Source organism: Drepanopeziza brunnea (assembly GCF_022702325.1).
Source record: "Drepanopeziza brunnea f. sp. 'multigermtubi' strain 214-2 chromosome Unknown ctg2, whole genome shotgun sequence".
Classification (NCBI taxonomy): domain Eukaryota; kingdom Fungi; phylum Ascomycota; class Leotiomycetes; order Helotiales; family Drepanopezizaceae; genus Drepanopeziza; species Drepanopeziza brunnea.
The window spans coordinates 189867-217287 of record NW_027094065.1 but is presented as its reverse complement, the minus strand read 5'-3'; the positions used below and the strand labels follow the sequence as shown (position 1 = coordinate 217287).

The 27421-nt window shown below is 48.8% G+C and overlaps 7 protein-coding genes across 8 annotated transcripts; 5 read left to right on the top strand and 2 right to left on the bottom strand.

Moving 5' to 3' along the window:
• Positions 1-844: 844 nt before the first annotated feature.
• L3040_001256 (uncharacterized protein) lies at positions 845-4633 on the top strand (the record flags this gene model as incomplete). The annotated part of the gene is made up of 2 exons (XM_066156680.1): positions 845-1411; positions 1466-4633. 2 exons carry the CDS (start codon positions 845-847, stop codon positions 4631-4633), a joined length of 3735 nt encoding a protein of 1244 aa, XP_066012711.1.
• A 1343-nt stretch (positions 4634-5976) lies between these two features.
• L3040_001255 (uncharacterized protein) lies at positions 5977-8772 on the bottom strand (the record flags this gene model as incomplete). The annotated part of the gene is made up of 5 exons (XM_066156679.1): positions 5977-6355; positions 6450-7677; positions 7722-8421; positions 8472-8709; positions 8765-8772. The coding sequence occupies 5 exons, from the start codon at positions 8770-8772 to the stop codon at positions 5977-5979; spliced, it is 2553 nt and encodes an 850-aa protein (XP_066012710.1).
• Positions 8773-9391: 619 nt separating this feature from the next.
• On the bottom strand, positions 9392-10658 carry L3040_001254 (uncharacterized protein; the record flags this gene model as incomplete). The annotated part of the gene is made up of 2 exons (XM_007292814.2): positions 9392-9924; positions 10427-10658. The coding sequence occupies 2 exons, from the start codon at positions 10656-10658 to the stop codon at positions 9392-9394; spliced, it is 765 nt and encodes a 254-aa protein (XP_007292876.2).
• Positions 10659-11681: 1023 nt separating this feature from the next.
• Positions 11682-13127, top strand: L3040_001253 (uncharacterized protein; the record flags this gene model as incomplete). Its single annotated transcript, XM_007292813.2, has 1 exon — positions 11682-13127. One exon carries the CDS (start codon positions 11682-11684, stop codon positions 13125-13127), a length of 1446 nt encoding a protein of 481 aa, XP_007292875.2.
• Positions 13128-13821: 694 nt separating this feature from the next.
• L3040_001252 (uncharacterized protein) lies at positions 13822-15398 on the top strand (the record flags this gene model as incomplete). The annotated part of the gene is made up of 3 exons (XM_066156678.1): positions 13822-14001; positions 14101-14278; positions 14419-15398. 3 exons carry the CDS (start codon positions 13822-13824, stop codon positions 15396-15398), a joined length of 1338 nt encoding a protein of 445 aa, XP_066012709.1.
• Positions 15399-19136: 3738 nt separating this feature from the next.
• Positions 19137-20035, top strand: L3040_001251 (uncharacterized protein; the record flags this gene model as incomplete). The annotated part of the gene is made up of 3 exons (XM_007292811.2): positions 19137-19400; positions 19453-19535; positions 19606-20035. The coding sequence occupies 3 exons, from the start codon at positions 19137-19139 to the stop codon at positions 20033-20035; spliced, it is 777 nt and encodes a 258-aa protein (XP_007292873.2).
• A 729-nt stretch (positions 20036-20764) lies between these two features.
• Positions 20765-22584, top strand: L3040_001250 (uncharacterized protein; the record flags this gene model as incomplete). 2 transcript variants are annotated; one of them, XM_066156676.1, is made up of 6 exons in its annotated part: positions 20765-21254; positions 21301-21450; positions 21537-22186; positions 22296-22322; positions 22368-22402; positions 22494-22584. In XM_066156676.1, the coding sequence occupies 6 exons, from the start codon at positions 20765-20767 to the stop codon at positions 22582-22584; spliced, it is 1443 nt and encodes a 480-aa protein (XP_066012707.1). The 2 variants fall into 2 exon arrangements, with proteins under 2 accessions (XP_066012707.1, XP_066012708.1); XM_066156677.1 differs by having other exon boundaries at positions 21537-22204.
• Positions 22585-27421: the final 4837 nt, after the last annotated feature.

The following is a 27421-nucleotide window of genomic DNA, read 5'->3' as shown; positions in this document are numbered from 1 at the left end:
CCTCTCCGAGACCCCAGCTCCTGATCTTCTCTCCCTCCCTCAGCAGCAGCAGCAGCAGCAGCAGCAGCAGCCTGACACGTCAATTGTCGTTGGCAATACCCTCTGCGGACCTCGAAACTCCGAAGCACCGGATTTCCTTTCTCTGTTCCAGGATCCGGCTTGCTCGTCTATCGGAGTCAAAAAAAAAACAAACAAACAAAACTATCCCCAGATCATAGTGTACGATAGGGCCATTGCGACTGTTGGAAGGCCGGCGATCCCTACCAAACGTTTCGACGTCCAAGCCCGCCCCCCAGGTTCCCCCCTCAAATACGCCTGGATCGGGCACAGGCACTACCCTCTGCCGTGCCGTTGCCTGTCTAGTCTGTGCATAACGAGGACGGACTTGAGGAGCCCGAAACCCTTGACTCGACCCGAATTGGTATGCAGGCTTCCGCTCCGCTTGAGATATTCGCGACATTCCTAGGCCCCTCACTGCATTCCTCATACACCCGCTTCCTACCCTCAGAACAACATTAGATATTGCTGTCATAGACGGGCTTGCTAACGGTACCCTTTCGCGCAGATCGCCAGATCGCTGGACCATTCGCAATCGCAGAGCAAGGAAGAACGAAAGGCAGATACGGAAAGCAGGACTCGTCACGCAATTGTCCGTGGCCACTTGGACTGCAGTCGCAGAAAGTATCCTCTAGAGCCAACCTGTTCGTCTCGCGATTCGATCACATCACCGCGCGTTGTGGGAGCTTGAAGAGTCGCTTGGAATACTACCAGGAGAGAAGGGTCGAGAAACAGCCGACGAGATACCACCAACGACTTCCATGGTAGCCATATAGGATTGCCCATCATGTTGAAGGAGAGCGATTACCCGGCGCGATCCAGTGCCTACGTAGCACCGCTGTCTATCAACAAGGACAGGTCTGGTGCGTCCAGTGTATCCTCTCGGCATAGCAGAAGCGACTCCTCGAGGAGTATGAGCAAGATCGGAGACTCGCGCAATCAGTCCCAGATGACTCCACCAGCAACACCCGATGGTTCCCTGGAGGACCTCGACCAAGACATAGAGCCTGCACGGCCAGTGTTCCACCCCTTTTTACGGGCCTTCTATCCCTTTCATCCGACGTACACGATGTCCGACTCGACTGTAACGCTATCTTTGAATGAGGGCGACGTGGTCCTGGTGCATTCGATACACACCAATGGCTGGGCGGATGGGACGCTGCTCCTGACAGGCGCCCGAGGCTGGCTACCCACAAACTACTGCGAAGCATTCGACCCGGAAGCAATGCGGAACCTGTTGAAGGCACTCTTGAATTTCTGGGACTTGATGAGGAGTGGGATCGTCAGTGACAGAGAGATTTTTGGCAACCAGGAATTCATGCGCGGAATCATCGCCGGCGTCCGCTATCTACTAGTCAGTGGGGATGATAGCCAGATCTGAAGGAAATGAAAAGCTGACGGTTGATAGGAAAAATCGAATTGCCTGACAAGAGATTGTCCTGCTATCCAGCGCAACGAAGGTCTGCGTAAGAACCGCAAGGCTCTGCTGTCCGACCTGTCATCGTTAGTCAAGACGGCGAAGAAATTACAGGATCACGCGGCCGCCACGGTCGACGCGCATGAGCTCAGTGACACTATGGACGAGATGATATTGAAGGCATTCAAGATTGTGACCAGGGGGGTCCGGTTCTTGGATGTCCTGGAAGATGATACTCGGTCGCGGCAGAACCCAGTCCATCGAGTGATCACAACAGTTAGTGAAGAGGCGTACAATCCCCCAACTCCTCCAGCAGATTCGACGTCATTTGAGGCAGCCCAGCAGCTCGACCCTGCATGCGATGCGGATGCGGCATCCCGCAGAAGTTCGAGTCGCAGCTCGGCAAGCGGCCTCTCATCATCACAACGGGCCGAAGAACAACAAACAAAGCGGCTGTCATACAAACGGATGTCGAGCAATCTTCCCAACACGGGTCCCGCAATACACAGTGCGCATAGCACGAGTGGCCGCCCGCAATCCATTCCCACTGCCAGGCCGTCTTCCCTCCAGGTAAAGCGACAGTCAGTCTCGCACCGGTTGTCAGCCTCCATACCGGCTGCGCAACGCCAGAATCTCGTGTCGGAACGTCTGAATTCCCGGCATGACATCTTTCTCTCGTACCTCGGATCATTCATAGGACGTCTGCACCTCCAGTCGCAGTCCTCCGCTGATCTCATTGCGACGGTACGACAGTCCGTCACGGCAGGACGAGAGCTTCTTCTGGTCGTGGAGTCGATCTGTGTGCACGACAAACTGAGCGCCGAGACCTTGAACGCGGCACGCGAGGCCATGTACGACCGGATCAACAAGCTAGTAGGAGCGGCGCGAGAGATCATCACCTCGTCGGGGCTGGAAGATGAGGACGTGGTCATGCCGCAAGACAACGGACGTCTCCTCATGGCAGCTACGGGATGCGTGAAAGCTGCGGGAGAGTGTGTTGCGAAGACCAAGTATGTGATTGAGCGGATCGGAGACTTCGAGTTTGATCCCGAGTTGGGTATCGATGTGGCGTCCATTGGCCTCGACGCGCAGAAGACTCCGGGGGAGCAAGCAGCAGTACCAGCAGCCGAAGAGGAAGAGAAGAACAGCCTGCCCAAGAGCGCGAGCCGACCGTGTCCCCCGCCGCTGATTGTTCCGAAATCAATTTACGAAAAGCCTCTGCCCAATGTCCCACAACCATCGGCATTCTCAACCCCGACTGACGTGACGGAAACGCAACTGTCGCTGAAGGTACTGGAACCAGTCGTCGAGTACGAGGCGCCCGACAGCGCGACCACTGCCTCTTCGAACCGATCTTCGCGGAATTCGTTATTGCCTCCATTACCGAAGATGACAAGCCCATTGTTCCCGCAGGAGGAATACTGCCCCTCAGAGAACTCGTCCGCTCCCGACAGCGAATTCCAATCTTCCTTCCGAAGCGACAGTATGGCGATCTCAACTTCAGGACAAAGCAGCACCTACCTCAGCAGTATGCGCGACTCGGAATCAAGCTTGCTCTCGCAGACTTCCACGAGAGCGACCACTCCAGATATGTCGCATTACGTTCCGAGACAGAAACTCTCGATCTCCGATATCAGCGTCACCGCCAGCCACTCCTCTACTCTCACAGACGATCTCGACGAAGGTGAGTCGAAGATGCTCGAAAGAACGTTCGCCCACGAGTTGCTTCACAACAAGGAGGGTCAGATTACCGGTGGAACTCTCCCAGCTCTCGTTGAGAGACTCACCACCCATGATTCGACGCCCGACTCGATTTTCGTATCCACCTTCTACCTCACCTTTCGACTCTTCGTCACCCCAGTCGAACTTGCACGTGCTCTGGTCGAACGGTTCGACTACGTCGCCGAGAGCCCACACATCGCAGGTCCTGTACGGTTGCGGGTGTATAATGTGTTCAAGGGATGGCTGGAGTCGCACTGGAGAGATCTTTCCGACCACGATGCTCTCGAGACCATTCAACAATTTGCTCAGCAACAACTCACGCAGACGCTTCCTGCGGCAGGCAAGAGACTACTTGACCTGTCCCAAAAGGTATCCAACAACGACGGACCTCTCGTACCCCGATTGGTGTCATCGATGGGCAAGACCTCGACCTCAATCGCACAGTACATCCCGGCTGACACCCCGCTCCCTCCCGTCAACTTAACCAAGAGCCAAATTGGCTTGCTGAAGAACTGGAAGATGGGGGGAAGTACGCCTACTATCCTTGAGATCGACCCCTTGGAGATGGCGCGTCAATTGACCATCCGGGGAATGAACATTTTCTGCTCCATCATGCCCGAGGAACTACTCGGCTCAGAATGGACCAAGCGATCTGGATCGAATGCGGTCAATGTCAGAGCTATGTCGACCCTTTCCACAGATCTCTCCAACCTGGTTGCCGACACGATTCTCCAATACGACGATGCGAAGAAGCGCGCCATAATCATCAAGCAATGGATCAAAATCGCACATAAGTGCTTGGAACTGAATAACTACGACTCGTTGATGGCTATCATCTGTTCCCTCAACTCCTCCACTATCGTCCGCTTGAAGAAGACTTGGGATGTGGTCTCGCAGAAACGAAAGGATATGCTCAAGGCCCTTCAAGCGATTGTTGAGACGGACAAGAACTACGCTGTTCTGCGACGAAGACTCCACGACCACGTGCCTCCCTGCCTTCCATTCGTGGGAATGTATCTCACTGATCTCACCTTCGTCGATGCCGGCAATGCAGCAACCAGGCAACTCCCGGGTCTTGGTGACAGCGAAGGGATGCCCGTCATCAACTTTGACAAGCATACCCGAACCGCGAAGATCATAGGCGAACTCCAACGGTTCCAAATTCCTTACCGACTGGCTGATGTCCCTGAGTTACAGGAGTGGATCCAAGCGCAGATTGTTCGTGTCAAGTCCTCGTCCGAGAACGAGAACGTGCAACAATACTACCGCAAGAGTCTGCTTCTGGAGCCACGTGAGACGCTACAGCCGCGGCACACTCCGACTGATGGCCAGAATCCCTGGAATGCCGCCCCCCCCGGGTCTGCCAAGTTCGACCTCTTCTCGTGGACACATACTCGGGAGAGACAACCCAGCGTGGCTATTCAGGCACCGACCTGATGAGCATGGTCAATGACTGAAGAAGCTTGATGTCGCGATACCATCCAAACACACACGCACACACAATCACACACACAATCACACCTACTACTACACATCCGCCGCACTCATTCATTCCCTACAACTTTGCGTTATAACCGATCGATTGATTTGATACCCACTTTTGAACAGCGTTTTAGCGATTGGAATTCCTCATAGATGACACAATGGCGCAAACCGAAGGCTTTCTCTAACGGCTGGTGGGGCGGGCGTCTGATTTTGCGGGGAATATTATAATACACACCAGGTTCTCTTTTTTTTTTCCCTCTCGCTCTCTCTCTTTTTCTTTCTCTTCTTTGCTTCTTTTCTTTTTCCATTTGAGCTTGGGTCTGAACTTTCCTGAAGGGTTTGTTGAATACGACAAGTGTGCTGGACTGGCGATTGGAGAGGCAACTTTGGTTGGGCTTTGGAGCGGCCACATCACATTTCTTGCTCGGAGAGAAGGAGGGCTCAATTGTCTGTACAAAATAGCGTGCATTAGTATTGTATTTGTGGCATAGGGGGACGGGTCTGGGGCGATGGGGGGGAGATACCAAAAAGTACCAAAAAGGATCGGCCCTGGCGTCGGCTTTGCCTGGCATGACTGGACCAGCTGGGATGGGATGGGTGAAAGGAAAATTTGGGAGGAGAGTTGAGAAGAGAGGAGAGAGATCGAAAACATCAACATGAGCTTGTGCTCTGCATACGTTGCATGCTATGCCATGAAATCCAAGCTTGGCTTTATGCTACTTCCAATTGTTCGTGATGGTGATGGTGACGTCTTGATCTGTGACTGAAAATGATGTGACGTGCTGACCTACGCACAAATAATTGAACCTTAAACTTAAGCGTCTATCAACTTCTATCATCTGATACTGTCGTGATGACATGATGTTCTAGCTCCACATTGGTTTCATAGCTGACGATTAAAGACTAAAAGAAAGAGTCGATACGGGATTGAAAGCACATCACGAACTGCTTTTTATTAGCCAGCCAGCCACTCACGCCCTTGATAAATGTCGTATATAGCTAGCTCCTCTAATCGATTTTTTCACCTATGCATACCATGCTCCCGCTCGTCATGATCGCTTTTACGTTTTTTCTCTTCTTCTATCTGTTCGTGAAACCTCCCTCCCTCCCTCCCCCCCGCCCCAAATAATAATGATCAATCAGTCTCCTCGCTATGCATCAAAAAAAAACATCCAAAAAAAACCCCCCGGTTTTTAGGCTAACCGACCGATCTACCAACTCCAGTTTTTTGAAAACTGCCCTGCCCCGGCGGATGTGTTGTGGCCAGGCTAGACTAGAAGTAGACCGGGAGTAGACTACCCAAACTTGAAGCCCCGATTCGGATCCCACGTTTGTTGTGGCTGCTGCTGCTGCTGCTGCTGCTGCTGCTGTGGCGGCGGCGGTGGCGGCGGCGCCATGTTCTCGCCCGGTCCACCACCGTTCCCGCCACTAGCACCCCCCACGCCGCCGAACTTGATGCCCATGTCTGGATTCCAGGTCGCCGGGACGACAGCCGTGGGGCTTGTCAGATTGGGTCCCGCGCGTTGGGGGACCGGGGCTGGGATGTGCGAGTCTTCGTTGTTTGGGGCGCGGGGCTGGGGAGGGGCAGGAGAGTTGTAAGTGCGAGGGGTGGGAGGGTTGGCCTCTTGTTGTTGACGGAGCTTGAGGGAGGAGAGTGGAGGGAGGGCGAGGTCGCTGAGGGAGGGAGGGGGGCTGGTCAGTTTGATATGTTCAGAGTAAGGAAGGGGGGAGGGGAATGAGTGGAAAGGAGGAGAGAGAGAGAACTCACGATTCCATCCGCATGGCCTCTTCCCTCCTCTCGTACACAAACGCCCTCGCTCCGTCTCTGAAACGGCCCACGATCTTCGCCAGGTCGTTGTAGAACTTCCTCCCAACTTCCAAATTGCTGACTATCTCCTTATACTTGAAATATGCATTTTCTAGCCGCTGCAGCGCCTGTTCGCGTTCTCTTGAACTGTTATCGCCCTTCCTCGCCATTACGAAAGCTGCATTTGCAGTCTCGAGTTGACTAATCAGAAGGTCCTGCTCCTCAGCCTCCGCTCTCAGACTCGCAAGATCAGCATCATATTTCGACAACCGGTGCTCGAAAAATTCTTCAAAGTGCGCAGGCACCAGGATCTGGCTGGGATAATCCCGCTCCAGGCGCGCCGCCTCATTGAGAATACTATTGTTGATATCGTCCTTCTTGGCCTTGTCGCGCAAGGCTGCAATCTTCCTCCCTCTCCGATTCTCAAGGCGCTTGAGCTCATCAAGACTTTTCCGTAACCGAACTACTTCCTCTTCTATCTTGGGTGGAATGGCTGCGCGGCGACTGCTCGGGACAAAATTCGCAATGTCACGGTCGGAGCTCGAAAGAACGCGTAGCATGTCTTCGCATTCGCGGTATTTGCTTATGACGAGTTGATCACTGTTCTGAGCGCTTCTGAGGTAACCTTCGATCTCACCGACTTGGGTGTGCAGTTTCGCAGCAGCAGACTTGGAGTCCAGACGTGTCCATCTGTCGGTTCCGTATTTCATAAGTAGTTTTTCGTTCTCGGACTGTTCGGCTTGAAGTAATTCCCGACCTTCAGCAAACATAGCGTCGTCAGAGGCCTTGAGTTTGGCAGTATCGGAAAATGATCTCTGCAATCGATTGAGGGCATCCGCCTGCCGTATCTCTTCGGCGTGAGATGTGAGACTCGGTGGCAATCCCAATGGCTTCTCCAAAGCTTGGAGAGACCCGGGAAGGTTAAGTGAGGATAGGGTATCATGGATCTTGGTAGTGAGGATTTCAAGCTCCTCGACAATATTGGTATTGACAAGCCTGTCTCTCCTCTCCTCATAAATGCTGGCGGCGACATGAACAGCGAACGGTACGAGCTTGGCGAATAGTGGTGGTCCAAACTCTCCCTTGTCTCCGATGAAAGTAGCGGGCTCAGAGATCTCCTTCGGAACTTTGGCAACGGCCATGTTCGCCCGCTCGAGTATTTTCAACTCAGATTTCGGTGGCACAGGGCCTAAACAATTAGCCGAGTCTTGAAAAGGGCTAAATGAAGCTTACTCAAATAAATCAGGTCATTATCCTTTTCTGCCCGCTTCAAATCCTCAGCAACCTTATTCTTCAGTCCATTCAGATCGCCTAACACCAATTTATTCAAGTATCTCGCTTCCTTCAACCCTTCGTTGACACAAGAGATACTGTCCCTCAATCTAGCCACTTCCTCCCCATATTTTCTCTTCTCCAAGCAATCGCATGCCTGTCGATATTGTGCTGCGGCAGCAAAATGGTGGTGTTTGGCCGTGGTGTGATGTATCCACTCCGAACTGATCGCTTCACTTTTCACTCCCCAGTCCCCTGCCGCGCCATAGAAGTCCGAGACCCTTGCAGCCAGCTTCGCAATAGAAGCATCTTTGTATCCATCCATTACCGCCTTCTGCCAAAAACATTCTTGGGCTTGTGCCAGCATAAGCTGCTGAAGAGATTCGAGGGTTGAGTCGTCCATATCTTCGGGGGGCGTAGAGCGCAGGTCTGGAATTATCACATTCTTGATGTGGGATAGCACACCCGCAGAGAGACAGAAGTAGTTGCATGCTGATCTCAAGCCTTCGGTTGTACCGCGGTTCGAGGACATGGCCAGTTGGGAGTAGAGGGCGGCGAGGTTGTAGAGCATGTTCGCCAGCTCGAACTTGAGATTATTTTGGGAGATCGGCCGATCGACGTTGTACCCCAGCGCCGGATACCAAGTGAAGTCGACTCCAATCTACGATAATGCCATCAGCTTAAGTCCAGACTACATGAGGGGGCGCTCACATCTATGGGAAATTTACCCCCCATCCAGGAAAGCTGGCCTGCATACGCAGAAATCTTCTTGATACCGCTCGTATGCGGTTCCTTCACATGTACAGCATCCCTCCGCAGTGCATCGATGACCTCGAGGTCCTGCTTGAACATGTCCGGGTGCTGGTCATATTTGCTGGAGATGTACTGTTTGATCGCAGTTGAGAGGGACACGGAATTCGTTTTGCGAAAAGGCAGAGAGAGGATGTTGCTGGAAAATATTAGCTTTGAAGTTTCCAAAGAAACTGATGTGAAGATATACTTACTTTGACATGGCTACTAAGAGCCGCGGATCTGGCTACAGTACTGTCGCATACACGTTCTGCCAGACTTCGGATAAACAGACTGGCGATGACTTCATCAATGGCGCCTGGCAAACAAGGCCCAAGCTGCCCCTCTTCAAGGCATCAACAATTAGAATCTTCCAAGACCGGGTCAAGTTAGCATCCCATGAACGACTCTTTAAAATAGATTCATCTTCTTAGAGAAAGCATATGACTTTCTATTTATTTCATATGCACTGTGTGTAGCAGTGACTTGTGACTGGTAACTTCAGGTGATTCCGCATCCACTAACATTGCTTGCTGTTTATATATATGCTTTGAAAAGCTCGTAAATACATCCCGGATGCACCCAAACCCAAGCCAGCGTGTTTCGATCGCATTATCATGTCAAAAGCGGCCACCCATACCACCATGGTCCTATGCTCCCACGCTCCTCTTACGAACGATGCAATAGAAGAAAAAGGCTAATGAAATGTGCGTCTAGAAAAGAGCGCAGCGCGAACCTGATCAAGCACATATGCAAAATCGAATCCCGTCAAAGCTCTACCTACCACAATCCAAGGACGCCGAATTTCTGGCTCATGCTCACACCCATGCCCGCGGCCACGTTCACGCCTGGGTTCCCACTCCATCCTTGCGCTCAGGATGTATCCTCTCGGCGTTCCCAGCACTGAACTTCTTCCACAACGTCGCGATGTCCTCTTTGCTATCGTTCTTCTCCGTAATCAAGTTCTTTAGCCACTTGTTCTCCGTCTCGAGCTGGTTGATGCGGCCTTCTAGAGCAGACACCTTATCGCTCATGGCCTTGGCGGATTGCTCGAGGGCTTGCTCGCGCTGCTTCTTCTTGACGCGGAAGCGGGCGCTGGCGGCCGTGTTGCGGCGGCGCTTGTCTTCTTCCGCGGCGTTACGAGCGGCGTCTTCGCTGTTCTCTGTGGGCGAGCCGGCCGAGATGGAATCGGACTTGCGCTTGGTGGATGTGCGGGTGGGGGTTGAGATTGCAAGGAAGGGTTGGGCTAGAGGGGAGGAGGCTTCCGGGGAGGAGGTGTAGAGGTGTAGATTTGTCTGGATTGGAGCGGGGGGAAGAGTTGTGTCGGTGAAGGTCGTGGGGGGAAAAGAGTTGAAGTCGGGGAAGTGGAAGTCACCTAAGCGAACATCGTCAGTGCATTGCTTCTCTTTTTTTTTTTTTTTTTTTTTTTTTAAAAAAAAAGCCTCCTTCTTTGGTCCCACATGTAAAACAGAGAGCGGATACAAGCGTAGTGAGGGGGATCTCCAGCCTTGAGCAACCGGCAACTTGCCCGTTTGCCGATATGATGGTAATGGGGATGTTGATGCAGGCAATGTCAGGTGACATGGCGCAATTCGACTGATCGATGATGCTAGCTGATGCTGCAGGAGACCCAGGAGGCCCGAGAGAGCCACAACTTGGCCCGTGTCAAACCAAGCAGAAGCGCCGAATAGATGGCCGGGCGGATCGAATTGCAAAAGTTGCGGCTGCAGCGGGGTCGTTGACTATTCGTGGTCGAGCAGACCGTTGACAAAGCCGAAAGAGCAGAAAATAACACAAACAAATCCACCAGCAGTAAACAGCGAGGCACACAAGAACCTCACAAAACGTTGAAAGAAAGAAAGTAAATCCTGGCTCACCTCCATTCAAAAATTCCAACGGCTTCATATCCACGGAGTCTGGCGCAATAGTATGATCTCTCCTTCCATCCACGGTGTAGTCCACCGGCTGCAGATCCGCGTCCTGACCCAGATCAAAGTCGAAGAAATTGGTATTCGTGAACATGGCCAGGTCGTCTTCGAGGAAGGTCGGATCCGGCTGCATCTCCCCCTCGACCGGCACCGTGTTCAAAGTCGCGATGTAGTCCACCATGTTGACCCGGCTGGGTGCACTGTAAGCCATGCGGGCGTTGACTTGATAAAGTAGCGGTACGGGAATGAGTCCTCGGCGTCGTAAAATGCGATGATGGAGTCGCTGCTGAGGGAAGTATACAGGGAAAGGCGACGGCGTGGTGTGTCGGAAGACTCGAGTCGTGGAGTCTTTGTCTTTGTCTTCGCAAGCGGCGATTGGAAGCCGTGTTCCGCAGTGGGGGGAGGGGGGGACCGGATTGGATAGGTCCCCGCCAGCCGGCTTTTGTGCTTCGTGCGTATGTTATGTTGTATTGTACTGTATTGTATTGTATGGTAATGTAATGTGTCGAGGTGTGTTATGCTCTGAAGTGTTGGTGGTATGTTGGTCGTGATGGGTGAGAAGGGGAGCGGAGGGAGGAACAATTGGCATTTGAAATCGAGTGGTCGTTATCGCCCCACTATCGCAATGCCGGGGGTTAAATGCAGTCGCACTACTTAGTCAGATGTCACGAGAAGGGCCCCGGATGAATGCATGGCGGCAACATCGTAGGTCAAGGTACCGGTACTGGTGTCACCACGTATGTCTGTCTGTCTGCACCTGGGTATGTGTATGTACATATATGTAGTAGTATATATGAACACGTAGTATATGCTAATCCATCTTCGTGCTTCTGTTATCCTACCTATTCGATTCAAGCCATCTTTCGGATTCCTTCTGCCTTGGTGGGGGAGGGCTCGGACTCGGGCTCAAAGGATGATCCCTCAGATGAGGATGAGGGTGTGGGGCGGATGAAAGAAAACCACACGATTGTCGGCATAACTCGGCCTTTGTTTCGGCTTTCGATCTCGGGGTGGAGCTGACAACAGGCGGGTTAGACTGTAAATCAACTAAGCATTGTGCACGTGATCTGGCGCGTACGGGTATCGAGGAGAAGCGCGGCGAGGCGCGAATTTCATCTCACACAACATCGGCCCCGAGCCTTGCCAATTACCCCCTTCACCCCCTCCACCCCCTCCAGCCCCTCCACCAAACCATCATCAGAACATGCCATCCCTCTCGGTGCCAACATCATCTGCCCTCTCTTCCACACAACTCGTCCCTGCAACCCACCCCGCCGTCTTCAGAATCCTCCACCGACTGTCGCGCCCCTCCATGCTCAACCTCGTGCTCGACTGGCTCGACGAGCGCAACCAGGAGAACTGCGCCCCGCGCCTCCTCTCCCCCGAAGGCTTAGATGGCGATCTAGAAATCTACCCACCCGCCTCATCAGTCTTAGCCCTACGCGAAACCTACACCGAGTTGCAGTCCAAGAAAGGCTCCAAACGCGATGTCGTGGATCGCATAATCGAGGGCGACTGGCGGGATGGCATTTCGCTGTACCAGCTCGCCATGGCGGATATGCAGTATTTCTATGACCATCCTGCCTCCCAGAAATGGACTGCCCTAAAACTCGTCCGGCTATCACCTTCTGGAGACAGCAAGCCGCCATCAGTACCACGCTTCCACCCAGCTACCTTCGTCAAAAATCTGCAGAGGGAGGTCCTGCCCGATGTGAAGGCGCACTATAACTTCGATCGCCATGCTACGCTTCCAATTCTCATTCTCAGAGTCTTCATCCTGGAAAGCCCATATAACACCAATCGCGCGTTACACAAGCAGAAACTATTCGATTCCAGTAAGACGTTTTACGTAGCGTTCCCGGACTCAAGCCCCCACATCTATGTTTCTCTCGCGCCATCTTCTATCCCAGGAACGAGCTCAGATAACAGGAGTCTACGAAGATTGATGCTAGAGGGAATCCCCAAAGCTTTTAGTAAGCCGAGGGACAGGTACAAACTGGAGTCGACCAATCTGAGTGCGAGGAACCTGGAGGCATTGGCTGAGAATAAGGCTGGGGGACGGGGGAATGCGAGTGCCGGGGGTTGGGGTATCTATGCGGGGATAAAGAAAGGGGACAATCCGTTGGATCTGCGGCTCCCTACACCAGAGTCTGAAGACGACGAGGGCAAAGACTTCGAGATCTCTGGGTTGAAGAGGAAAAGGGTGGAGGACGAGGACGTGGTCAAGAGAAGAAAGCTGCTGGCGAAGTCGAGGTTTGGAAATTCGGCGCTGCTGGATGATGGGAAGGGCATCGAGCGGCTAGATATACAGATGCAGGATCAGTTTCCCAGAACCCGGATTTCTATTGCTGAGGATGAAGAGGGCGCAGACGCGAGTCCAGCTCCTCGACAACGACGTGGAAGAAGAAGCACGCTAAATTTCTCGGCTGACGACGATGACGACGAGGATCAGGTTCAGACAGAAGGCTGGCGCCCTGATGTGCGAGTAACGTTTCAAGGACATCATGTTTTCGCTGGGGTGAGGAGATTGGTTGAAGAAGGTATTTTGGATGGAGAGAAAATGCCCGGGTGGATGACGGGTGAGGAAGGAGTGAGTCTCGGGGTAGTGAGGGATGGAAGGATTAAAGGGTTCAAGGGAAGTGGGGTGTGAGCCTGTCTCACATTCGGAAGTAATGATTGATACTACTATGTGTACTATGGATAACGATTCTGGCAAGACGTTGCACGGGATAGGCTTGAAGGAATTATCCATCAAGGGTCGTATGTTGCCAAGACATACGGGATTCTCGAGGGATCCATACCACGAGCCATGCATCCCCACGAAGCGGAGGAGTAACGGGGAAGGGCCGCCAAGGCGATAACTAGCAGTGTCTACTGTAGAGTTTATGTAAGACTCGTGTGGGTGAGCTCACGACGGGTTTCAAACCGGCGTGCCCGATGTCAGGAAAAACCAAAATCTCTGCGTCGATGTGGTTTCTCTTCTTTATCCACCCCTCTGCCAATCGCTTCGTGCCCTTGTCTGTATCCCTGCATAAATCGATACAGAGCCACTGCTCCCCCATGCAAGCCTCTTGTTTACACCCGCCTCGCTTACATTGTATAGTATCAATCCAGCCCCTGACGCAAGCGAGTCTCGTCCCCGTTAAACGCAACGTCACGCCAAGCCCTCCAAACCGCAGCCTCGCAGCTTCCTCACAGCCTCGTTGACTTACCAACATACCTACTACTGCAAACGACTCTATTATCTAAAGCAGATGAAGTTCTACCGGCCTCTCACCCGACGTCTCCGAATCAACACACTAAGCGCCAAACACCCACACTTAGTGAGCCGTATCCCGATAAACATGCCGACGACAAATACAGACGCAGGAGAACCTTCCCCGTCATCTTTCACACTACCTATCTGCGCAGCACCTTCAACTTCAACCCACCCGGCATCTTTGCCGAGTGAGAGGGGAAAAGAGAATGAAAATCCATCACCAATATCGCCGACCGCGTCAGCATACGTCCCGAGATTCTGCGATGTACGCCCCTTCTTGAACCCCCCTCCTCTGATCACCAACCCAGCTCTCTCCCCAGGAAAATATGTAGAGCCATCGACTAATACATCACCTGTAAAGTAGATAGGCATCAATCTCACTGATCCGGTTTTCATCGGCCTCTACAACGGTACGCAGCGCCACCCGAGCGATTTGCACGATGTGGTGCGTAGGGCGAGGGACGTGGGGTGCAAGAAGTTGATTGTGACGGGGAGCGATTTGAAGCACTCTGAGCGCGCCCTTGACCTGTGCGATGAGTTTCGTAAGTTTGGCTCTTTTACTTGGGGAATAGGCGATTCTCAGTGGGAAAGCTCGGGAAGCACGTTCAAGGATGAGAAAGCGGATTGGGCTACTGGTATGGAACCGTCACTCAGATATATGGCTAACACACATCTCCTCCAGCTGGCACAGTCTATGCAACCATAGGCGTCCACCCATGCAACGCCTCATCTCTCACGCCTTCCGTCTTACAAAAGCTCGAGGCCTTGGCTGACCAGGGCAAATACGAACACAGAGTGGTGGCTTTCGGGGAGATAGGACTTGACTATGACCGTCTCGAGCTCTGCCCAAAACACATCCAATGTCTCGCTTTCAACTACCAACTCAATATAGCAGTCAAGCTTCAACTCCCCCTCTTCCTCCACTGTCGAGCCGCGCATGAGCATTTCATGGAGTGTCTTTCTATTTATTCAAGAAGACTGCCGAAAAGAGGCGTGGTGCATTCCTTTACAGGGACACTGGAGGAAATGCAAGAGCTGGTGGCACAGGGGTGGCATATTGGCGTCAACGGGTGCTCGATGAAGACAGAAGAGAACTGCGCGGTGGTCAAGGCCATCCCGCTCGAACGACTGCACATCGAGACGGACGGTCCGTGGTGCGAAATCCGGCCGAGTCACGCCTCCTCTGCAGTACTATCCAAAATGCGGGCAGAGCTTGCCCCTCCCCCGCAAGCAGAAGCCGGGAACGCAGCACGAGGCAACAATGGTCAAGGGAGCAACAGAGGGAATAGAAAGAGTGCGGAGGGTGAAGACCCGGCTATGGGCTGGGGTGGCTGGAAGAGTGTCAAGAAAGAGAGATGGGTGGAAGGCGCGACGATCAAGGGACGGAATGAGCCATGCTTCATTGGAAGGGTTGCGTGGGCTGTTGCGGGCATCAAGGGGATCAGTGTTGAGGAGGTGTGCGAGGCTGCTTGGAAGAACAGCGTTAGGATGTTTGGGATGGGCGAGGAGCTTCCGAGGGAGGATAGGCTGGATCCGGACACGGAGGAGGATATTGAGGGGATGACGGAGGCTGAAGCGAAGGAGACCTTGCTGAAGGCGCAGGATTGGTTACTGAGGGAATGTGGAGGGGAGGCGCAGAGTCGGTGGGCAGAGGGGATGTGAAGTTGGTTTTGCTTACTTCACTATATAGCTACAGATAGAATAGTTCAGCTTATATAGATAGACAGAGCTAGAAAGGACTTGTTGCTACACCTACCTAGTCAATACTACCAGTATTCTTTTGCAGGCCGGTAAGAGAGTCTCGGCTGGAAAATCACAGCTGATGTTTTGCAATATACATATCAAAAGGGAATCAATATTTAAAAGTAGATGTGGACTTTTTTCAAAAGCTTGATAACTGATCATATTATGCCGAGTGAATAAAATAGATGGATACGAAATAAATAGATGGAACCCAGTCTGCAAACGCCAAAGCTAGATTCGAAGACATGACAAAAAGACCAAAAACATACAACAGCAGGTATTCGCTGGTGGTCACCCACCCAACTACTAATCTGCCGATCTGAGGCTTGTGTATGGCAGAGCGAACGGGATGCCCAATTCTCCTCAGTCTATGGTCGTATGTGACAGCAGATCGGGACTTAGCGTATTTATCTGTGTCGAAATGAGTAGAGCGTGAGAGTGTTGTGGTTGTTGGAGAAGATGATGATTCGGATTTGGGTATGCACAAGCTTGCCAAGACCCCCTTTTACTATCACCCGACAGTACGGCGTATGAATGCATGTGCAAACCCACTCTAGCCCTATACTTTGTAGAGCGGTGGTAGAAATGTACCCCGGTTGAAACCAGAGAAGAGAGGATGACTATACTTCTAGGATGTACAAAATGCTATATACTTCCAAGGTGCGCTAGTGAGTCGTGATGTCATTAATGATGGTCTTTCCTTCCCCGAGCTTTCTACTGTGGTTTCTGAATGGCTTCCAAAAAGCCTTGCCAGCACTCTTGCACAGAGTTGACATTTCAAGATCTCATAATAGGGGGACTTGACGTCGCAACTTTAGGGGCCTTTCCTTAAAGTATTAAAGTAGGCCTTCCTTAAAGTAGGCGAAAAAAAAAAGATGTCTTCCGTCGAACAAACCAAAATCAGTTTGGTAATCCGCTAAGAATCGCGACATTTCAGCTAATTATTCAGCTAATTATTCAGACAACTCGATAACGAATCTAAATGTAGAAGTAAAAATCGAATGACCTAATCGGCGTGATCCGAAATTATTGATGCATCTTGTTTTCCAAGTTAGTTACTACTATTTATCATTGCGAACTATGTTGCTCGAAATATTTGTATTTGCACAGTTAGTTTTTTTTTTCTAAACCGATCAAAACGACTGGAATTCCGAAACCTTCAACTTTTAAATAATTTATATCTCGAATAAAATAATGCATCGAGAAGCTAGCGCATTATAATTTGATTTTATAAATCGGCGCTATCGTTCAATATCAGAATCTTGAATTTTTATAATCAGTTATCGTTTATAAGACGAGTCACATTATGAAAAGTGCGGCGAAAGACATTTCTTTTTCGTCCACTTTAGGAAAGGGCCAGAAAAGTTGCGACGTCAACTGTTGATTAGTCTACCGGTAATGACCGTTCTGAAAGTCGAGGACCATCTTCAAAAGAAACGGTCCGAAAACGGTCCGTAGACCGTCCAGATAACCCCTTAACTGCCTTTAAGGTAAGATCGAACTATGCAAGGGTGCTAGACTAAAAGAAAAAGAAAGAGATGGGAGCTACCGGTACCACTCCCCACCCCGAATTGCTAAAGCTTGAGGGTGCCTCAAAAGTTTACATCTCCGCTTTAAACTCTCTGGTTACCCTACCCTCAGGGTGTAAGTAAGACTTACGCCTGTGACGTTGTAGTAGTAGTACAGTATAAGTACTAACAGAGAAGCTACTCTCCCCCCCCCCATGAATAAATGTCGGACCCAGTTTAGGCCCATAAATCATAGAGCGGTGGTTTCTGAATGGCTCAAAGCCCTGTCAACTCCGCTGTATAAACTAAATAATAGCCCAAAAATACTTTTCAAAGGTGAGTCCTTATACGTAAGTTGATTGGTTTAAGCCCTGGTAAGATCCCTTGCGAAATTATACTTTCGACATTTATTCATGGGGGGAGAGTAGCAATACTTCAACTTTATTAACACTAGGGCCAGATTAAGTAGCCATAATAAAGGAAAAATGACTTTGCATACTAATTCTTTATCTAGCCTTGGCGGCGTCGGCGCAACCGAACCCATTTACTATTACGTAGTACTACGTAGTATATCGACCACAAGCTCCGGCTATATCGGCCGTACAGCTAATCTAATAATGTAATCTCTACCCCGAGAGGTGGCTGCGCTACAAGTACGGAGCCAAATGGTTCGGCCAAGGCTTCACCATACAAATTACGGAGTAAAGGGGGATAGGTGAGCTATTTTTAGACCATGCAAGTCAGCAGAATTCTAAAAAAAAAAATCATTCCTAGCTCCGAAGTATTAATTGTCGGTTTAGCTTCTACCTACTTGCCTTAGATCATCGTCAAACCTTTTAATAGAGGGCTAGTAATAGGTAGGTAAGTAGTATAAAAGGAGGCGAAACCGGGTAAAGGGGCAGTGTAACTAAAGCCGAAACCGACGATCAATGAGAATAGAAGAAAAGGGTTGATAGAAGCGCGATTTCTGTCCGACTGATTGTATCAAGTGATATCGCTCGAAGCTAAGCAGCTTAGCAAGCTTATGCGCAAGCACGTAAAGGCACGATAAACTATACTAGTAGTAGCACGGTGCAGGCCTAGGTGTTACAGCCCGAGGATGCCTTAAAAGTCTAAATCTCCACTTTAAACCTCCTGGTTGCCCTACCCTCAGGGTGTAACAGTGACGCCTGTGACGTTGTACTACCTACTACGTACTACGTCCCAGGCGTAAGTATTACCCCTCGAGGGTAGGGTAAGCAGGGGGCTTAAAGTGGAAACTAGACTTTTGAGGCACCCTCGAGGGGTAATAGTAGTACTTAGGCCTGTACCGTGGGTACTTACGCCTGGGACGTACTATCCCCCCCCATGAATAAATGTCGGACCCAGTTTAGGCCCATAAATCATAGAGCGGTGGTTTCTTAATGGCTCAAAGCCCTGTCAACTCCACTGTATAGGCTAAATACTGGCTCAAAGGTACTTTTCAAAGCTGAATCCTTTTAAGTTGATTGGTTTAAGCCCTGGTAAGATTCCTTGCGAAATTATACTTTCGACATTTATTCATGGGGGGGGATAGTAGTAGATACCTTATTGTATCTTCAATATCTTCGAGGTCATCGAACTCAGCGTTTCTAATATCAACATTAATGGTTATTATAAGTAAGAGCGGCTATTGCATTATATTCGGCTGGGGAAATGTACTCGAGCACGTGTCAAGAGTCACGAGTACAAATAGTTTAGTGAGAGCTTGGCGCTGAAAGTACTCAGGCAACGCTATCCTTCGAGTCCTAGCTGCAGCATAAAGTCTTCATCCGCTAAGTATTAAGTTGTACCGCGGCATACTACTAGTAGTAGTACTACTACGTAGTATGTCTAGCTTAAGATTAGCTCACAAGCTTTCCCCTTGCCAATTTGTATAGTCAGGCCTTGGCCGAATCTTCTGGCTCCGTGCTTGTAGCGCAGCCACCGTTCGGAGTGGGGAATACCTCGTTGGGTTAGCTGTATGGTCCATATAGATAAAGCCGTATAAATAATCAAATCCTAATACGGCCTTGCTGATTACCGTTGTCGTCGACCTTTGCTTTTCTCAACGTTCGATGAGACTCTTTCGATCAGTGCACTCATATTCCTCGAGCACATCGAACGAACAGGGAAACTTTTGCTACTCGCCATGATGTTCAACCAAGCATTATCGCTAGCAATAGCCTTGGCGCCATCTACTCTCGCAGCCGCTGGACTCAGCAAGATCAATGCTCGGGTTGCGGGTGGCAATCTCGCCCAGCCAGGAGAATTTCCCTTCCTCGTTGCCCCTACCCTCAATGGGGAGCGACAGTGGTGCGGTGGTACCTTGCTCAATGCATATACTGTGCTTACCGCAGCCCATTGCTCGATCAACGTCCCTGCTGAGAACGTCACCGTTCGTGCTGGATCTGTCGTACGTACACTAAACGCTGGAGCCCCAAGGGCCATAAACTGATTTGGACCAGTGCTGGCAATCAGGTGGCACTGTCTCAAATATTACAGAGATCAGGATTCATCCAGAATACAGGCCCGTCGTGGGCCAGAACGAGTAAGTTTTTCTCGTATTCCCATGCGTCAACGAACATACTACTAAGACGATGTTTTCCTGCTGCGTACAGCATTGCAATCTGGCATCTTGCAACCCCTCTTCAGCCTTCAGACACGATCGGCTATGCGAAAGTCGTTCCCCAAGGCTACGACCCGCCCCTGAACCTGAGCGCCATGACGGCCGGCTGGGGAAACACGGTCGAAGGCCAGGTTGAGCAGGGCTCGGCCCAGCTGAGCTGGGTCAACGTCCCGATCGTTTCGCGGGACGAGTGTTTTGCCTTGTATAACTCGGCTACTCAGAAAGAGCTTTGCGCGGGCGGAGAGGAAGGGAAAGGCAGCTGTCCTAATGACTCTGGTGGACCGATCTGGAACCCGGAGACGCTCGAGATAATGGGCACGGTGCATTCTGGTGGTGGGTGTGGGCTGAAGGGAAAGCCTACCTTGTATACTAACCTTGGGGCTTTGAGTGATTGGGTGCGTTATAATATGTGGTCTTCTTAGTTGCAATGGGAGGGGAGATTTAGGATGCAGGTAGTATGGAGGCATGGAGGTCACGAATAAGAGTGTTTGCGTGGAACGACGCTCGAGATAATGGGCACGGTGCATTCTGGTGGTGGGTGTGGGCTGAAGGGAAAGCCTACCTTGTATACTAACCTTGGGGCTATGAGTGATTGGGTGCATTATAGTATGTGGTCTTCTTAGTTGCGATGGGAGGGGAAATTTAGGATGCAGGTAGTATGGAGGCATGGAGGTCACGAATAAGAGTGTTTTCGTGGAACGCTTTTGTATTGTCACTTAGGCGAGGACCCCATGCAAATATTGCATGGCACCACTGACATTAAACGCTCTCGGCGACGACTGATGCAATATTCTGTTTCCGCGTACTTGAAGAGCCCTGAACACGTGCCGGGCTGTCATATAACACACGTGATACGTAAAGCTTATTGTCTTAAGGTTTTACCGGTATTCAATTGAGCCAAAGACTTCGTGACCAGAAGAGCACCGAATCCGATTTCCTTTAGAATAATATTCTAAACAATACCGTGTGAACTGCACCAAGTCAAGCCTCGGCTGAAAAATATAAGTTGTTTCTCGTTCATATAAATACTCTTACTCGTACCTCAACATATCGTCAACCTTCTCTTCATTTAACCAGCCATCATTTCACCAGCCACCATTTTACTAGCCATCATTTTATCACTTACCATATTCGCTCTTCATTCCGCGCCCATGAAGATGCAAACAAAGGGTCGAGCATTCGGCATAATTGTCGTCGGAGGTGGTGTCGGTGGCCTGGCCGCAGCGATCGGGTTACGGCGAAAAGGCCACCACGTGGCGGTCCTCGAAAGCACCTCGGTCCTTCAGACGCTGGGCGGGAGCCTAATGATCCCGCCGAACGCGGCTCGTGTGTTAGACGCTTATGGGATATGGGAGACGTTCAAGAATGCTGAGCCGGTCCCGAGAGGTAACACGACGTTCCGGTGGGAAGACGGGAGTGTGCTTGAGGAGGTCAATTATGACGCGATGGAGGCGGCGTTTGGATATCCTGTCATGGCAATACCGAGAGCGAAATACCAGAGACTTCTTTACGATCTAGCGCTTGAGATGGGTGTCGAGGTGGGGCTCTCGTGTAGGATAAGGAGCATTGATGAGAGCGTTCCTTCGGTGACTCTGGAGGACGGAGAGACAATCAGCGGAGACCTGATTGTTGGAGCAGACGGTAAGCGCTGAGAATCACCGTTTCAGAGAAACTCTAACTGTGGTAGGTATAAATTCGACTGTGAGGAGATCAGTCCTTGCTGGGATGGACGTACAACCGATTCCAGAAAGCATCGCATATCAGTGCAACATAAGTGGAAAGGCAATGAGGAATGATCCCCTGACGGCGGAACTTATGGAAGGTGGTGCCATTCACAGTGAGTTTCTGTCCAAGTCTCTGTCCCGACATTTAACACCCTGCTCTCATCTCTCATGATACCTTCTTCCCTGACAGCAATGTTAGGTTGGTACGGGCCGGGCCGGCAAATGATTTGCGGCCCAGACAGCTCCGGCTCCTATTACCGGATGACCCTCATCTTCTATCCATCATCAACTGATCCGACTGTGCAATCTCTCGATACTCTCGCTGCAAACTCCACCAGCTCGTTCCGGAAGGGGTCTGTGGAAGCAATGCAGCAATGCGTATCTATGTTTGAGCCTCGAGTCCGGAAATTCGTCAGCTTGGTGAAGCCCGAGGATTGCTTCATTTGGAAGATTGCACACTTACCACCTTTGGAAACCTGGGTCAGCGAGAGTGGTAAAGTGGCTATCCTGGGCGATGCGGCTCATGCCTTAGTTCCCCATCTTGGCGCTGGGGCAGCTAGCGCAGTAGAAGATGGCGCCGTGCTCGCTGAGTGTATATCCCAAGCGAAATTGGTCTCTGATATTCCGGCAGCATTGAAGGCATACGAGAGGATTAGGAAGCCTAGGGCGGAACGCATCCAAGCTATGGCTCTGCTGACTGGACAGTACAAAGTCATGCCCGACGGACCGGAACAGAGGAGACGGGACAAAAAGATGGCGCAGAGGATGGACAAGAACAACCCCAAGTACGAGTATTGGAAAGCAGGTGGGGGACTGGAGTGGCTCTATGACTACGACTTTCTGCAAGCTGTAAGTTTCTATCCTGATGTAAGTTCTTCGAGCTTCAAAAAAAAAAAAAAAAAAAAAAAAAAAAAAAAAAAAAAAGAAAAGGTAAACACGCGCTGATATCTTGACATAGTCAAAAGATGGTTTGGAGCAGAACCCTGTAACCGGTGGGAGAAGAGAGGGAAAGCTTTAACTAAGTCTTTAGCTGGGTACTTGGATTTCTATCTTAATCAAGGCTAAGTAAGATCCCATCTCCGCGCCAGAAGACTTCAGTAGTCTGCTTCTGCCTTTTGGGCCATGCTAAGCAGTTGTCACCGACGACACGGCTCAGGCCTCACTTGAGTTCTTTCCCGTCCTTCAGTTCTGAATGTCCGCGCCGAGCGCAGGACCCTTCATTCTCGAGCGTGCATATAGCTAGCTAGCTTATCTTTCTGGCCAACGGGTTGTTGACATTGAGTAAAATGGATACACCGTCGGCTGATATTCCGACAACTGCGTATCACGAACTGGGCATCCCTGTGAAACAGCTCAATATGCTCATGGTGTATAATTTCCAACTAGCAGTGTTTCCCGAAGTCTTCTTGTGTTATTGTTGGATAGACGCAATGAAGTACAATCGTTTATACAAGTTGGTCTCTCGATTATAGACGGAAAATAAATTTGTGATATATTATAATAGTATGGGGCACTAGCTTTTGATCTTACCTGGGCTTTCGATAGCTGGTGTTATGGTCATGTGATCTGCTGGAGTAAGAATCTTCTTTTTCTGCATATGGTATTTGCGAGCAGCGGATCTGTTGTTTTTTTTTTTTTTTTTTTTTTCTTCCCCCCTCGAATCTTAGGCAATATTTCAAATTTCCATGAACAGGCAAACGGAAATCAAGAGGAGCTCTTTCTCGAACAAATTGAAGCTTCAGAACTACGATCTTGCGTGACTAGTACTATTAGATATATACTTGAGCCGCCTCTTCTGCGAATTCCAACGAACTTGATTACCATAAGTGGATTTCTCGGGGTGCGACTCGTATCAGCTGGGACCTGCCCCTTTGGATGTGTAGCCTTGATGCCTCAGGCGTCAAAGGCTCGGCTGGCCTGTTTACGTTTGACGTCTGCTCCCTCCCTGAGCAGCTGGGTTGTATCGCATCTGACACTCACGCTTGCTTCAGACGCTTTTTCATAGAAACTTCATACACGATTCGATCCCTGTGCGACTTTTTCCTTCCAAGTTGGCGCCTGCGACTTGCCGCTGTTTTCCACTTCTTGTAGTTTTGTTTCGAATGAGCAGGCGAAAGATCTGCAATGAGGGTTACTATGTCTGCTTTGCTTGCTGCCCCAGTCCTCTTGATAAAGCTTTGTTACCAAATGTTCAGGGAAAAAATATCATGACCAGACTTAATAAAGGACAGCAGAAAGACAATTCGGACAGTTTCAATATGAAATTGTAGAACAATGGCACAATATAGAGTATGAAGGGAACTTGAGATGCTGCTTGGCTGCAAATTTGCTCCATATCTCTATCTACCCCGAAGAGGGGTATTCAGAAGAGTACAGGCAAGTCTCAACAAGCACCCGGTTTAAAAAAGAAATGCTGGTATGATTTATAATTTGATATCAGGAACCCAGACACTAACAGGAATCTGCTGCACCCACTCATCCTTGAAAGGGAGACGCAGGACCCAGCCGACTTTTCTATCGCGTGCCGGAACCCAGCTGTGCGGCATATTCGGAGACGCTTGACGAAGCGCAGAATATCGATAGTCAGAGACCAAATAATTTGACCGTACAGATAGATAACTTCGAACTAGGAAAAGAAAAGAAGAACTAGATCAAAAATGTGAAAGACTGCTGGTGCTGGGTTCTATCAATCGAGATGGTCCGTATGGTAATAAAAAATGGTTAAGTAACAAAGACATCTCAATTTCATATGAGAATAGCCCTACATTGTTGATCTCCCATAGGATGCCAAAGAGATGTCTGAAGGTTTCGGCTACTCTGTTTCGGTTTTGAGGAAACATGTATAATGGTTCGAGGTAACAAAGGCTCCAGAAACATGGATTTTATCCGGGCGAAGTGGTACTGCAAAAAGTCGTCATCTTTAACAAAGCAAAGCGATTAGGGAAGTGAGTCGGGATACTACTTGACCGGGACGGGCCTCGTGCTGAGGCGTGTTGTCTTTGATGTAGCGGGTGACTCGACTTCAGCTCGCCTCGGCCGGAGATGAGAATACAACCTCCTCGGGTACGATGAAAATTAAGTAGATTACATTACTGATATAAACTGACCCCGGAATACTGCCCATATGGTGCCTCTACGAATCCCAGGGCTACAGTCTTCTCTCAATTTACAAATATGCCTAACAACTCTGCCAAATCTGGCACAAGGATTTCCTGGTCGCTGTAAATATTCTTCGGAAGCTTTTACAGTAATCCCCAATGATCTCAGTCTTCTCTCTCCTCCGCCGAATGTATTTGCGCTCGGATTCATTGGGAGGTAGTATACTGCTTTCAAGTATCGATCTCAGTTTTCTTCCTTTGATTCTTCCCTGGAGACACCTATCAAAAGTGCTTGTAAAAGGTAGTTTACATTAATCACTGTTTCTCAAAAAGATCAACGGTATGGCAGCTTAGCAGTAATCCATCTGTCTTTGGGGCCATGGAGATCTGGCAGGTGCTTTGTCCTTCCTTCATTCCACAGTAATGAAGTAATATAGTAAGTATCTGATCAAAATGGCCAGGCTGAAAGTTTCGAAACCTTCACTGTGAAATAGTCAATTGAGCATTGGTAGTCGTTCGGGCGGAGGAAAACTTTAAAGCAAAATCTGTATTCAGCGTGTATGGATGAAGGCAATGTTTAAAGGACCTAAGTGGTATTTGAATTTCAAGGCAAGTAAACAAACTTCCTCATTGAGCGTTTCTTAATACTAGCTAGTCAGAAATGATCATTTTTTTGTATCCGGAATAATATATTAAGGGTTGATCTATATATAGAGATACGGTAACAATTCAGCATCCAGTAGCAGCACTTGAGTTAGACGTGCTCTTGTGTCGGGTCACCTGGTGTGGTGGATCAACAACTCGGTTCGGGGCAATTACAAATTTCGATACGATATATGATTAGGCCATCGACGCCGGGCTGAACTTATTTTTGGCGTTTTTCAAGCTGATTTGGACTTTTTCTACATTTTTGTATATTTTTCACGGAGTGATTTGATTTGTTATATGTAGGCTTAAGCGAGGTCGTCACGCGAAAAGGGGAAGCGAATTCTCAATTTCTTTCTATTATGTTGAATTCAATATTTCAAAGGGGTTCTTTAAGCTAAACTCGCACCCCTGGCAGACCAAAGGAGACGCAATGATATGGGTCCGGGAAAGACATTTTTCGCAATTCTTGCAATGTGGTCAGCGAGAGAAGAACCGGGATGCTTTTCCCTCATGATTGTCACCAACGGTGACCCAAGATAAATTCCAATAGTTGTGGTGGTGATTAGTCATCCAATCACGTGAGATTTTCTATACGGATTTAAAAAATTTGTGAGCGTGCCAAGACTTTTATTCCATGTCAATCTATTGAACTTTTTTCGGAAAAATTAAAGAAAGAAGGGGGATTAAAGTAATTCCGGCGCCAGAATTTTTTTTCGTAATACGTATCGCGGCGCATCGACGCGTCAACGCGTTATATAAATACGCGTGCACGGACCACTTTATTTTATTTTTTTATAATGACGCGTCATTTATATAGAAGTGCACGGGCCACTTTTTCTTTTTTTAATTGAGCTATTATTAAGGCTAATAAAGCCGTATAAAAAAAATTGCGATATGCAACAAAACCAAAAAAAATCGAGCTTATACGTATCGCGGCGCGTCGACGCGTCGACGCGTTATATAAATACGCGTATATAGAAATTATTTTTTTATCAAGACGCGTCATTTGTATAAAAGTGCACGGGCCACTTTTTCTTTTTTTAATTGAGCTATTATTAAAGCTAATAAAGCCGTATATAAAAAATTGCGAAATGTAACAAAACCAAAAAAATCGAGCTTATACGTATCGCGGCGCGTCGACGCGTTATATAAATACGCGTATATAAACTTTTTTTTTAATAAAGACGCGTCATTTGTATAGAAGTGCACGGGCCACTTTTTCTTTTAATTAAGCTATTATTAAGGCTAATAAAAGCGTATATCAAAAATTGTGATATATAATAAAACCAAAAAAAAATCGAGCTTATCGAAAAATTCAAGCTTAATATATATATACTAATATTGTTTGCAAGTTATCCAGTAATAGAATAAACAATACCTTGGTAGTCTAATGGTAGTAGTCTAAGAAGTATAAAAGATACTTTTTTAGAAATATACGTATACTTTTTTTTCTTAAAACAAATTTTTTTTTTTTTTTATAACGATACGCTAGGTCTTTTAAGCCTATTCTTACGTACGCCAAGCTACTTCTTTCCTTTCCTTTTTATATTCTTTTATATTTTCTTACTTTTCTCGTTCTTTTTTTTTTTACTTATAAACCTTGTTTATAAGCCTTTAGCGCTCTTTAATAATAATAATAATAATAATAATAATAATATGATTCGCGAAAAGGTCCCGAGCCTTTTTGGTTGAAAGAGGGGTTTAATAAGGTCTTCTCCTTATAATAAATTATTAAATATAAGTAATTCGCAAAAGGGTCTGAGGTTTCCTTAGTAAAAAGGGGGGTTTAAGGGGGTCCCCCCCTTATATTAAATTATTAAGTAAAAGTAATTCGCAAAAGGGTCTGAAGTTTCCTTAATAAAAAGGGGGGTTTAAGGGGGTCCCCCCCTTATATTAAATTATTAAGTATAAGTAATTCGCAAAAAGGTCTGAAGTCTTTACGATAAAAAAAAAATGTTTCAAAAGGTCTCTTTTTATAATAAAATATTAAATCATTTCTCGTATAATAATACTTTTATATTTATTTTATCTTTATTATTTTTTATTTTATGATTTTGATTTAAATATATTAAGATTCTTATAAATCGAGTAATTAGCCCGTTGGTGACACTACAAAGAACTTGGTCCTTTGCCCTGGTATAAACTGTACATAATACTAGCGACCAGAATATACACCCCTTCAAAAGCAAATTTTTTAAAAGGAAGAATGACAGCCAGTCTGAGGACACGTTGCTGTCAAATATTTGAGAGCCGGAAGTCCGAAGATGGACAAGACTTCGATCCCAGGCGTTACAGGCTCCGAGGTTCTCTTTCAAGACCGTAGAATCATTCGGGTCTA